The sequence below is a fragment of the Sturnira hondurensis genome, unplaced genomic scaffold (genome assembly GCF_014824575.4).
Source record: "Sturnira hondurensis isolate 20B ecotype Veracruz unplaced genomic scaffold, ASM1482457v3 Scaffold0019298, whole genome shotgun sequence".
Taxonomy (NCBI): Eukaryota; Metazoa; Chordata; class Mammalia; order Chiroptera; family Phyllostomidae; genus Sturnira; species Sturnira hondurensis.
Window position 1 is genome coordinate 97,896 of NW_028091929.1, and position 14,294 is coordinate 112,189.

General features: G+C 36.8%; 1 protein-coding gene and 1 pseudogene across 1 annotated transcript; one reads left to right on the plus strand and one right to left on the minus strand.

Moving 5' to 3' along the window:
- The first annotated feature begins 2,252 nt into the window (after positions 1-2,252).
- FDCSP (follicular dendritic cell secreted protein) lies at positions 2,253-6,064 on the plus strand. The gene is made up of 5 exons (XM_037027755.1): positions 2,253-2,332; positions 3,188-3,257; positions 3,679-3,711; positions 4,931-5,138; positions 6,001-6,064. The coding sequence occupies exons 1-4, from the start codon at positions 2,304-2,306 to the stop codon at positions 5,096-5,098; spliced, it is 300 nt and encodes a 99-aa protein (XP_036883650.1). The 5' UTR covers positions 2,253-2,303; the 3' UTR covers positions 5,099-5,138; positions 6,001-6,064.
- Positions 6,065-6,799: 735 nt separating this feature from the next.
- LOC118974362 (60S ribosomal protein L7a-like) lies at positions 6,800-7,625 on the minus strand (annotated as a pseudogene).
- Between the last annotated feature and the right edge of the window lie 6,669 nt (positions 7,626-14,294).

The window sequence follows — 14,294 nt, forward strand, 5'->3', positions numbered from 1 at the left end:
AAACCTTATGCATTGAAAAAGTGTAATATACAAAACTATTACATATTTTTAAAACCCTCTTTCTGTTGTATGTGTATGTATACTCAGCTATGACATATAATGTACTTTAAACTATGAGTTGCACTTTAAAAGGCTTGAAAGTCACTTTAGAAGATAATGAGAAAAATTAATTGGAGAGAAAATATGAAGACAGGGAGCCTAATTACAAAGCTATTCTTACAGTTCAAAAGAGGAGGAGGAACTAAATGAAGGAAATAGCAATAAGGATGCAAGAGACAGATTCTGGGAATATGCAGGAAGGGAAACTTAATGAGTATTAGATGCCAAAGGGAAGAGACAAAGAAAGTATAAGGTGAGCTTCAGATTTCTAAGTAGGATGAATAAGTCATTGACAACTATCCTCTGAAGGATTAAATAGAAGTGAGGAGTAGCTTTGGAGTGAAAAATAACAAGTTCAATTTCCAGTCATACCTATCAGAGATCTAAATGGAATGGCTAAAGATGTCAAACTAAAAACTTCAAGCCAAAGACATGTTAGGAAGCTAGATATAGATGTTATTATTCAGGCCAAGTATAAACTAAAAAGATAAGAGGTTATATACAATGAAGTGAGAAAAAAGAAGCAGCAAAGACTTAAGGTAGCTATCAGAGAAGTTGAAAAACAACAAGAGACAGTGCTTTTAAGAAGACTTTTAAGAAGTCAAAAGCTAAAAGAAAAATAAGCTTCCAGATGGGAGCAGGCACCACTATTAAATACCAAGAAATATCAATAACCTGAAGGCAGAAAAGCATTCACGGTTTTTCCAATTAAGAGGTAACTGGCAGCTTTTAGAACAACTGTGGGGGCAGAAGACTGGCTGGGTGGCAGCTGTTAATATAATTTCAGATAAGTAAAAGAAATTGAAACACAGGTTGTCAGATACAGAAGTGAAAAATATGTTATGCACACACAAAAATACATACTCACACACGCTTATTTTCCCTAGTCCTGGGGAAATCTACTCTTAGAATGGTCCAAATGAAAACTGATACAACATGATACTAGGTTTAATAATTAAGTTTCTGATTGAAGAAGTTTTCTCTAAATCAATGAAATAAGATTGAATTTTCCGTTACAGATAAAGAAAATTGAATGTTTCTCCTGGTTTGCACTGATTTTTCTAAACTGCTACAGTGACAATATAAAGGACTAATGGATAATGTGAGTTTTAGAATGAAATTGTAGGTATTCCTTGTGGTATCTGCCCCAGTACTAGCTATGATGTCTTAGGACCATTGCTAGCATTCTCTACTTCTCAGTCTCTTAATCTGTAAAATGGGATGATGTTGATAATAGCACTTTACTCTTAAGGTTGTCTGTTTTAAGGGTTAAATACTGCAATACATATAAAATGCTTAGGTTTGCTCTTAAGCAATTAAAGTCCTCAAGAATGTTAGTTGTTATTATTTTTCTGAGATCTCTTGAGAAAAGAGAAAGGAAAGGAAGGGACTTTGATGCATTACTACTATTTGGATCACGTGAACTCTCCTAAAATAGAAATTGACCTCAAGGATTCAATATTCTTCAGAGCTCTTAAATAAATAGTAAAAATCCCAAGTTTTATGACCTGACTACAGCACAAACAGTATGCACACATATTTAAGGTGATTCTTGAATTTTTTGAGGTCTGTAGATTTTAGTCCTACAGTTGATTATTATACCCTTTCTGTTAACTAAAGCTTTGATTGAAAAAGAGAATAATATTTCAAAAGGTAATCACAATGCTTTTATGCTCCAAAACTATAGTCCATTGCGGTGAGAAGCTCTAACCCTGCTGACTAAAACCCTGGAGCTGAAAGCAGAATCATGCAAAGGGTTTTCATCCCATCTTTAAGATTTTTGAAGATTCTTTGTCTTCTTAAAATTACACAGCCAAAAAAAGTCTTCTAATAAATTATGACCAATAAAAACAGGATACTTAGAAAATAAATTTTTAATTGGGGAAGTTAAAGAAAAAAATTTAAATAAGAGCAGGAACAATATTAGGTAAAATGATAAGCTTTGACTATATGATACATACAATTTCACAAGAAACCACAAATAGATATAGTCGGTAGTCACTCAACCAAAGTTTCAATGAAACTGTAAATGTCTGTTATTCCGCAATTTCAACACAATGTGAGGGCTGATGATTCCACTGAGTCATAACTGATCCCAGGGGAGAGGCCTCTGAGGCACTGCCTTCACTCCATTTACTTCGGAGCATATAAAACAGCTGTGAAACCCAGGGCCAGTCATTCCCCATCACCTACAGCAGCCTCCTATGAAAGAAACTGACTGGAAAAGTTTCAGGTGAGAAAATATTAACTATCGTTGCAAACTAAGACATATATATAATTTATACATATGTGTAAATTATAAATTATATGTGTGTATATATATATGTACACATATCCTGTGAACTGTCAAAGTAAAATTATTGAGATTTTCATGCTTGGAAACTTGTAAGCTAAGTAATTAGACAATCGTTTGGGGTAAATTTTTCTTCAAATCTGCATAGGTAATAAGTGTGTGTTTTAGAATGGCCATGAATCTCAGTGGGGGTGGAGGCTGGCTGAGTGGCACACCAAGACAGTTACAGGGTGAGGGTCATCATTTTGATTTTATGGGCCTCAAGTCAGGAAACAAAGAGAACACGCAATACCAGAGACTTTGGAAAGTATGAACAACGGCCACTTTATTTGTAGCCTCCGTTTGACCTTTAAATTTGGCTATAGTTATATTATACTCTACATCATGCTGATTTCAAATACTTGTGTTTTCTTATAAATTCTTGAATAAAAGTGATGCTCCGGAATGATGCATCTTTCAAAGACATACGTTCATATACTGCTATGGGTGGTGCAGCTTGAAAAGTAAAAAAATGAAATGCGGTAATTGGTAGTATGTCCTGACTACAGGACTTAATCTGGAAGTCCACGATAGTATTTATTTACTCTTTACTTAATGTGGTTTTGAATAACCCTTGAATTCTTTAATATCTTCCTATTGTAAATGCTCAGCTTGAATTCTGTCTTCTCTAAAATTGTCTCCCAAATTTGTTAAGTGACTTGCCCAACATCAGAGAGCTATTGGTAATTTAACACACAATGTACCTGGATTTTTAAAAAATTTGCGCTAACATTTGGTCTTTCTGCTGACTTCCAGGCTATTTCAGTGTAAGATGAAGCTGCTGCTTCTCATGGCAGCCATCTTGGCAATAACAGTTGGTTTCCCGGTAAGTATCCAGTTCTACACACCAGAGTAACTGGTATTATTTTAGTCTGATCAGGATTCCAAATTTTTTCCCTTCACACACACTGTATTCTACTTTATAAACAGGTCTAACACCTGCTCTTTTAATATTATATTCTAGAAAACATTATAAATGATGTATCATTCACTGCATAGTTCAATTCCACATAGCCTTGGCATAGTGGAATCAGTGTCATTTAAAATACATGGAAAGACTTGTCAGAAAATGGTTCCCGCAATATATTACGGACACTCAAATCCTAGATATTTTAAAGAAATGAATGCTATGAGAAAATACCAGGTAGTGAGAAGTCAAATTCTTTCCTTCATACAATGTGTACAAGTCTCTCAGTTCGTGTGCTTCGCCAGCACAACTTGAATTAATTTCATTGTTTGAGTTTCAGGTCACTCAAGACCAGGAAAGAGAACCACGAAGTGTAAGTTACATTTTCTTTTTTTAGCATACAAGGTTCTCATGCAAAATATCTAACTGTGGTTAAAGATACTCCTTTATTCAAACTTCCCAAACTCTAGAGAAATCGTCAGAGTTTATTTATTAGCACCCAACAGTGTAGACTTCAGGGATTTGATCTCTGCTTACACAAAGGGAATAATGTGAGCACTTCAGGTAACAATGGGACCCAAACTGAAATGGGTATCATTCTGTGATAGATTGGTTTATGATATCTTTTTCTAAAATTATGAAGCCTTATTTAATAAAGGTTCATCATTTCTAATGCCTCCACTCTGCTTTAACTCTACCAAGTCCATTCTGAAGAAAGTGAAAATTATGATAATTAAAACTTGAGAATTAGGAAATGTGTGCAGGCATCGATAATCCTACCAGAGGCAAATTCAGTAATGGGACATTTAGAGCTAAACAGTTCATCAAAAAAATGTTTTTATAAAAAGAAAAAAAAATTGAAAAGAAATTTTGTTTTGGAATCTGTTTATACTCACAAAAAAACTTTTTTAAAAATATGTATTTGTTAGAGAGAAGGGGAAGGGTGAAGGAAGGGAGGCAAATATCAATGGGAGAGAGAAGCATCCATTGGCTGCCTCCCATGCCTGCCCCACCCCAGAACCCAGGCATGCGCCCTGGCCAAGAATCAGACCAACAATGTTTCACTTTGAGGAATGACACCCTACCAACCGAGCCACACGAGTCAGGGCTTGTAGAAATCTTTCATCTGAAAGGAAGCATGGTTTTGAGGCTAGAACTCTAGTGTTAAGGATACAGAACTTGATAAGGATACAAATAGAATATGAATATTGAGAGGGAGAGGGGAGAAGAGATGAAGAGGAGAAAATATCTAACACATGGTTTGGGTACAGACCTTGTATAAATGCAAAAGAAGACATTTGACATCCCCTCATGCACATCCTTCCCTTTGGACTTACAGTTACAGAAGTGACTATCTGAAAAATTTGGCTATGAGTAGAAAGGTACAAGAACATAGTTATCTTTAAGTAATTTCCTAAAATGATGTAAATTAACCAAATCTCTGTTCTTAGTACACATAGAAAAGGTAAATGATTTTGGAGTTTCTAAAGCCTTTTACCTAAAAATGGAGACACACATGTTAAAAGACTCTCTTATGCATTTCCTTTTAAAGGGTAAAACAGCCTTTTTAATTTCTCTTTTTTTCCCAACAGCTCAGTGGGAGCAATGAATCACCTTTGCGGTTTTATGTGCCTCCTTACCCATATCCACCATCTGGTCCATATCCGCCATTCCCCCCTCGATGGTACCCATGGTTTAGATATTGTTTCTTTCCTCCTCCGATACCTCCACCTGGCCCCACACCTCTCAGTGGACAGTAAGGGAGAGAGAGTCCTGGTGGGATGTCACATGCAACAGGTGGTAAGTACACAGAGTAAAAGGCATGCGTTTTTTACGTTTGTTGTCTGTAGATAGCAATGCATCATTCCATGAAAAAAAAAAGGTCACAATGTTTTCACTTAGCCACACTCCTTAATGATTTGTCTCAACCTTTTTTCTCCCATAAAGATTGTCAGCGTCTCTACTCAGAGATACACACGTCTTTCCATGATCTTATCAACATCATAGTTGGAAACCCCCCTTTCCTGTGATATAATAGAAGCAGATACTTTCTTATTAAAATACTTTTACAGAAAGGTTTTTAACATTTTTCTATGATCATCACCATATGTGTATTTGGGGGCTGAGTCGGAAGGCTAAAGGAGGCAAAACTTCAACCAAAGGAGATCATCATAGATGAACTTGTGGATGTAGGATCTAAACATGATTTCTGCCTACTCCTTAGAAAACCGTGTGCTTTTCTCATTAATATTAAAACCCAAACCTAGCCTATGATTGTCACATTATAAAAATATCCTAAAGGCTGAATATTCCAATTATAGTGGAGGCCCCTTTCATCTTCCCATATCAGGAACAAAGTTGATGGTCTGTCAATTACCAGTTGAATTGAGGAAAAGTAGACTATATTAAAAGTATATTAAAGATTATATTAAGACATAGAGGAATATTTTGTGTCCTAGTTTCTAGGGGAAAAAAATCAGCTAATACCTACCACTGAAAGAAGACCTCTGTCTTTCTTGTATTTACTGTCTCCTTGAGCAGAAAGATTCCCAGTTCTTAAACTAGATGTACTTTTGAAACAATTAAAAAAGCAAAATCCTTGCAAGTTCACAAGCAAATGACCTATTAAGATTAATAACTATATGCCTCTTATTTTTTTCAGGTCACAAAAATGGAATGCAAGCCACTTCTTTGAAGAATTAAAAATCCTGTTATTAAAAGAAAAATAAATATAATGAAAGTTACATACTGAATTCTCTCATCAATTTCTTTAGTAGTCATATTTTGTTAACATAAATAAGATTATGGTTTTCTACTTTCTCAATGTGTGTTATCAGTAGTAACATAAAATCTATTTTAACAAGTTCTTTTTAAAATATTTTATTTATTTATCTTTAGAGGGGAGGGGAAGGAGAGAGGAAGAGAAACATCAATGTATGGTTGCTTCTTGTGTATCCCCTGCTGGGAACTGGCCTGCAACCCAGGCATGTGCCCTGACTGGGAATCGAACCTCAATCGTCTGGTTCGCAGACCCACGCTCAATCCACTGAGCTACACCAGCCAGGGCTTAACAAGTTTTAATATATTCTTCTTGATAAATAAACAGTCTAGAGAGAGTACAGGGAGTGGAGGTAATCAAAATCCATCAGCCCTGGAAAAACCTTGAATGAAAGTCTATTCAGCAGCTTATGCTCTGTATTTGCACTAACTGTATTAACAGAGCCAGAGATTGGTATCATTTAATTCAAAAAATATGAGTAATTGAGTCTCTATAGTTCGATTAAATCTGTACATTATTCACAGTAGGGTATTAAGCATTGGTAAAGGATCTCAAAACCACTCAAGTACTACCTCTAACTTCAAAAACTTATAATGGGTGAGATACTAAAATAGCATGTTTATCATCCTGGTATCATCATTTTTGTTTTGCTTTGTTTTTGAATAATAATTTTTATTGCTCTTATATACAGAAACTCAACAGTGTACACTTAGCCCAGTTTGGTGGCCATTTCCTTCACCTTGGCCTTCTCCAGCTTGGCACTGGGAGCCATGACTTTGGACCCAGGATGTTGCCTCCAAATGGTAGCAGATGGGAGAGATGGTAGTCATCTCATCATCTCTTTTGTTGTAATTGGCCCAGATAGCTTCTACCAGCTTCGCCGGCACTCCTTTGTCTTCTGAGTTGACCTGTGTGAAGGCAACAGTGGTGCAATTGTTTCTGTAGACTGGATGCCCCAGCCTGGCCTTCCCCTTGGTGATGCAGTAGGGAAACCCATCTTCTAGCACAGAGCAGGCAGGAAGACAACCACCTCAATGGGATCCACATCATGTGCAATCACTACCAGCTGGGGCTTCTTGTTCTCTGCCAGGCTCGTGACAGTGTTAGCCCCTGCTAGAAGGACACATGGCATCTTGGTGGGAACATTTCTTTTGCCAGCAGCTTTTTTCTCAGACGGGGCCATCCATCTCCACTGCTTCTCTTGCTTTGTCTCTGGTCAATATTTGTGGGCCAGCTTAAGCAAATGTATAACTGTTTGGTGTCCAAGGCCTGGATGAACTGGTTAGTGGCAAGAGGCACTTTCAGACACTTATAAACATAGCTCTTAGCCACTAAAGCCATAGGTAGTGGGGCCATTTGACAAAGCAGGTGAGGTTCCTTTTGGGCTGAATGTCCTGTCCAATGCCAAACTTCTTGGGCTTCTTCTCAAACAGAGGATATACCACCTTCTTGGCCCCCTGCCTCTTTACTACAGCAAGGGCCAGTACCACCTTCTTCCCCTTTAGCATCTTGGGCAAAGGGAGGAGAGAGCCAGAGTCCTTTCTTTGAGTCATTATATCATCAAATCTTTACTTAATCTCTGTACAGTAATCACATTTCAACGGGGGTAAAGTGAAGATCATGGAAGTCCTGTGGACCTAGCCAGACACAGATCTAGTATGTGGTAGGAAAGAAATACACCACCAGGCTATCCCACCTCCCATGCCTCTGTTTCAGCGTTGATCTAGCAGACAAAGTCTAAGTCCAGCCTGTGTGATGGCAGTGCTGAAGACCAGTTAAGTCAGTGCTTTCACTTTATTTCAGGAGGAAAATCAAAACCACGCTAAGAAAGGAAGCAACTACCCATCACCTCCTCTGCTGATCTATCTGCCACACTGCCACCAGTGTGATTTTTCAAAACATGCATTAACTTATATTTTGACTTGCTCCAATACCTTGGAAGGCTTCTTACTGCCTGCGATATAAAATCTGTTTCCCTCTGCATGTCATTCAAGGCCTTCTACATACTAATCTTCAAGTACTTTGAAAATTCCCCTGCCACCAGCCCAGCCTCCCTAGCACCCCTGCTGTCACACCAAGCCATTGCCATTCCCCACAACTGGCCTTGACCCCCACACAGCTGGGCCTTCACTTATGCTATGCTCTCTTCACTGAATGCCCATTCCTGGGTTTTAATGTGTAAATCCAATTGATCTGTCAAAGCCCAAATCCAATATTATGACTTTCATGAGAAACTTTCTTCTATCTCTCCAAACACAATAAGTCACTTCCACCCTTTCACCATTTCCCATGGCATTTTGTTTTCACTTATGTATGACTCTTATTAAGTTTTACCTTCCAAAGAATAATTCATTTATATTTCTATATCCTTCATGAGGAGATTGTAAGTTCCTGGAACATTACAATAATATAACTATTCCTCAATACTTAGCAGACAGAATATATGCAGTGAATGTTTGATAAATAAGATATGTAATAAAATGTTCAAAACTATATTGTTTCATATTGCTGACCTATATCATCATATGTTATCAAAAGATTTTCTGTGAGAAAAAACAAAAAGTTCTTAAAGTCATTATTTAAATGGTAACAGTTCTTTCTTAGCCAGTTACAATATTAATACCCATACTCTGCTATTGAAATAGCAGGGCCCATAAATGACAAGTTATGAATAAAATTATTTTTTCAAAGACAATGTAAGAATCACAAAATATATACATGTCTATGTCTTAAGGGTTTAATATTTGTGCCAACTTTGGGAAAAGACAAGTTTATAGGCTTTTACTTGAACAGCAGTACTTTCTCTTTCACACAAAGTAAATGCACATAGCAGAAGCTTTGTGAGTTTTATTGAGGGACAATGTGTCCTGCTCATCGGTTCCCATAAATCCCATAATAAACACTCTAGAAACAAACTCTGAAGGAGGAAAAGGTAGCAGGTGGTGATGAAAATAAACATGGTACATGAAAAAAGTCACCCAACCAGATCACACAATAAGTTTTCCATTATCTCACAATGGCAGCCTTTGTCCCTACAGATAAATTATCAGGAAATTATAAAAATTCCCTTAAACAAAGATTACATTTCTCCACCCAAGTTTAAATTGTTCATAGCTGAGACCCTTAGCATCAGTGAGGGAACTTGTGCCCTGACACACAAGCTGGCCATGAATCAAGGCCAGCCCAATGAGCCTTTGGCCTGATTTGAGCAAGGAAACTGCTGTCTCCCTTGGCAATTTCCGGGGCTTAAGGGCTCCTCAAACAATAAATATCTATTCTTTGCTATTAAAGTCAGTGATCCCAGTTAAAACTATGGGAGGGACAGCAAGGATCAAACTGTCCTCAATATAATTTGGTAAACTGATTTAATAGGGAACATTTCCCAACCTTACAGCTGGCACATTAGAGGCCATTGCGTGACTGAGGAAAAGCAGTAATGGGAAACCTAGACGAAGTGATAACAAGAAGGCAGGAAGTCAGAGCAGAAAGGGTGGCCAAAGACAAACTTTGGCAGCTCAGAACTCTGTGAGGACCAGCTCTATAATTTACTACCGTTCTTGTGTGTGTGTGTGTGTGTGTGTGTGTGTGTGTATTTGTCTTTGTTATATGTCTTAAACTCTCATAATAAAACTTTTATTCATCATAAATTATGTCATTGCAACTTTCTGGGGTTAAAAAGACACTTCCAATAACTTTTAACTACTAGATTTGTGGAGCAAATGCATTCTATTAAAATTAATCCATTATTCTCCCACTGGATTAGGGCATCATTATTCCTATGGTGATTGTGACTGGCAGGGCAGTTTCTCACCAAGCCAGTCAGCCATAGCTCCAGCTTCTTTTTTAATCTAATGGTTTATAAGGATAAGATCCACACAAAAGCACTGCTTCCCCAAGTGTGCTTCTCGAAGCATTATTTTTACCAGATAACCCCCCAAATAAATATTCATCTTCAAAATAGTCATTGGAAATTTAGAGTACACATATGAAAAAATTCTGGAGAACGCCAGTTTAACAAGTCATTTTGCCTAACTACATTTCCCAAACTGGACTGACAACAGAATGATCCCCATCTAAAACAGCTAATAAAATCAGTGTGTACCGGAGCACCCTATGCTATTCTGAAACAGGATCAGTTTCAAAGACACTAAGCACCACTAATTACTGACAAACGTTTTTATGGAAAAGTAAACAGAGAGCTAAATTCACTTCTGCTATTCTGTTAGTTCCTCAAGGAGAAGACTCGCAGGTTTTCCATATAATTTTTCAGATTTCATTCATTCTCTAGAAAGGTAAATACTTATTTTGGGCCAAGCATTGTGCTAAAACCTAAGGATTTGGAGAAAGGATTGTTTTGTTTTGTTTGCCTTTAAATATCTTACAATCTAGTGACCGGAGATAAACATGCACAGGATTTCAGATAAATAACTGCTGCATAAGCAATTACAGAGTTGTTGTTGGTTTTTAAACCAGAGGGGAAACAAGCTCCACCTACACAAATTAGGAAGGACCCCACAGGTGACTTTGAGCTGAATCTTGATGGACAAATATGCTATTGGCAATTAGATAAGCACAGACCACTAGTTCAACAGATGTTTACTGGATAGAAAGCTTTGAACTCAAATTGATCTTTTTTCTTCAAATTTTTATTGTTGTTCAAGTACAGTTGTCTCCATTTTCCCCCACCAATTCCCCCAACCCCACCCATCCCCACCTCCCACCCTTGATCCTACCCCACTTCAGCTTTGTCCATGTGTCCTTACACATGTTCCTGACAACCTTTCCCCCTTTTAAATGACATTTAGCTTCACTGGGGAAAGTAAATTAGAGAAAAATATGGGAATTAAATTATTTAAAATCTATTTCTAATGAATATAAGAACTTCTTTTAACCTTAGGAGTAACTTCTGACCTTCAGAAAAAGGGAAAGTAATAAATATCTTAGTAATATCTTTATTCAGTATATATATTTCTGCTCATTTTTTATAGAGATTCAGAGAACAAATAGTACCTGATGAGCTGATACTTAATTGCAGTTTCTCAAAGAAGTTTCCCAAAATTCCTTGTCAATTCAATAATATCCAGGCAGAGTTGAAACTTCTAGGAAAAGCTGGGTCAATCCAAGGTAGCTGAAGGCAGTTAATAACAATAGAACAATGTGAAGCATCGACAATTGATGTGTTCCTCCCCCAGTAGCTAAAAAAAGCTTCTAATTTCAACTACCCAACACTTTCACAGGGGAATAAAATAAAACCAGAGCACCACACTGAAATCTAGCTTCAGTCATCTAGAGCTCAGTTTCCTTGATAGTTGAGGGGAAATTAGTTCTAATGCTCCCACAGGAAAATCAATTCCAGAAAACCCATCTCTTATCTGTAGTATCAGCTTTCAGTGAATCGATTAGAATTCTAGAAGAAAGAGATAATATGCTACCCATCTTAGTTTTTCATGACTGAGTTCTGACTTCATCCAGAAGAAAGTAATGATTTCTTTTTTTTTTATTTTTTTTTATTTATCTTTAGAAGGGAAGGGAAGGAGAGAGGGAGAGAAATATCAATGTATGGTTGCTTCTTGTGCATCCCCAGCTGGGAACTGGCCCCTGCTGGGAACTGGCCTGCAACCCAGGCATGTGCCCTGACGGGGAATCGAACCGCGATCGTGTGGTTTGCAGGCCCGTGCTCAATCCACTGAGCTACACCAGCCAGGGCACGAAAGTAATGATTTCTAAACGCCTTCCATGTAAACGTCTTCCTAATTATTTATTAGGTGTTTATTAACCATGAAGATTTCTAGAAACATTCCTTCCATAAAAATTTGTACTTAATAATGTAAGGAGAGGCAAGAATTTGAAACTTAAACAAGTAGTTCAGAGAGTTAAACATTTGTGCCCCCCAAAATTATTTCTAGTATGTGTCAGACTTACATGTATTCACTGAAAAACTCATCTCCTAGTGGAAGAAGGGTAAAAATAGTGAATGAACATACAAAATTTTTTAAATCATTGTATATTGCAATGTGTTATGAAAAAAAAGTGATGAAGGAAAAAAATGACTATTTTGAAAAGGTACTAGAGAAAGTATCTCTAAGAAGAAAACATTCAAGCTGAAACCTGAATAATATAAATGAGATACTACTGAGAATAATTAGGTAATGACATTTCACAGACTATGAATAAAAGTGAAAAGTTATTACTCTGGGAAAGGAAAAGAAAGGCTATCAAATCTGCACATAGTGAGAGAAAATGCATAGAAGACACGGTAAGAGGGATAGAGGGAGACTAAGTTATATAGAAACCAACGGGCCCTGAAAAAATATTTGGAATTTACTCCAAGTGCTTTGGAAGGTTTTAAGCAAGAGAATAATTATATGAGTAATATATCCCCCAAAATACCATTTCGGTAAATGTGTGAGGGGTAATTGTAAGGAGACTGAGTGAAATCAGTGATACAAGGAAGGGACCTATTGGTATGATAAGGTGTGAGATGTCACTAGATGGGACCGGCCAGGGCAATAAAGATAAGACTAGAAAGCAATGGGAGATTTAGGGTATGTTGTTAAGATAGGGTGTATGATTTTTTTAATAGATTGTTGGGAAGGAGGAGACAAAAGATGACAAAAGAAAACCCATAGGATTTTCTCTTAAGCCCCTGGGAGTATCATGGTATCATTTACTACAAAGGAAAAACTAGAGGAGAACTTGGTTGAAAAAAGGAGTCTGTTTGAAGATCAAATATTTTACCTTGTTCATGACACATTTCTTGTGTCTATTTCCATACCAATTGAGATGTTAAAAGAACTTTTTGATAGCTGAATCTCCAGTGAAGTTAACAGAATGTAGGTGATATTCAAGGATATACAAATGGAGTAGGTCAATTATAATGATAGTCAAAATAGAGAGGGAAAAACAGTAGAAGGGTAATAAACTCAAAAAGACTCCTTGAAGTTTTCCCAAACTGAGAGTTTGAGGAATATAAGAGGAACCAAAGAAAAATTAAGAGCAGCCAATAATTTGAGAGGAAAAAAACAAAAGAAGCAATCATTACAAGTGAGAAAGACCAATCACCATGCCAAAGGCTGCTGAGATTAACCAGAGAAGTAAATGGTAGCATTGGATTTAGCCACATGAATGTCACAGTTGCCCTGGCTGTCTATTTCAAATGGTGTGTGATGAACTAAAGTCCCATTTGGGTAAATCTAAGACAGCTACCAATGGCTTGGTAATCATAACAGATAAATGATGCTTTACACAAATTAAAAGTTTTCTTGATTACTTGTATTTTTAAATTGGTGTTCTTACAATGAACCTAGATACCCTAGGATCCTAAAAGTTACTAAAGTGTGAATTTACATGTTGGGTAATACTAAATCCATAATGACACTTATTCTGGGCTCCAGGTGACACAAAATATCTACTCACAGCCTCAAATGGGTTACCCTATCAATATCCAACAGAAAGCATTATCTCTTTACAAGTTTCCCACAAGCAGAGATTGTGACTGTCTACTGTATTTTTCAGAGTATTGCTTATTTTCTAAGCGTGTGCGTTACTTATTTAAGTGAATTATTTACAGGAGAGCAAAAATATTATGTTCCATGTTACTGGTGTTAAAAATGTAACAGCACCTTATCCTCTTTTCCTATGATTTTTACATATAGCAATGGCTTTCAAATTATACAAATTTGCACTAAAATGTTAATTTTAGGATGACTTGAGAATTAATTATACATGAATGTATGTTAGCCATTTACATTAGAACTACTGTCATGAACATGGTTGTGCTTCAAGCCCATGACAGAGTATTGAGATCAGCCTGGCACTAAGGAAATGGCTGAAAAATGAAAGAAGATGGGAAAAAATAAAAACACGTGCATACAAATACCACCCAAAGAAGAGAAAGTAGACATAAAGTACATATTAGATGTAACAAATGCTAACAATAAAAAAGTTGCTACAGATAAAAGAATGTATATTGATTCAATAATCATCATTTCACATATTACAATATGTTTACTTCATAGTGCTTGAACTCTGAACGTATGAACTCACAATAGCCTCTTGCCCAGCTTCACTGAGTGAGGAGTTATGTAAATAGACACTGATAATCAGGACCTAAATGAAAAGAAGCTATAGCTTGACTGAGAATCCCTGCTGGTCTTCTTCCCAGACCCCAGGGATAC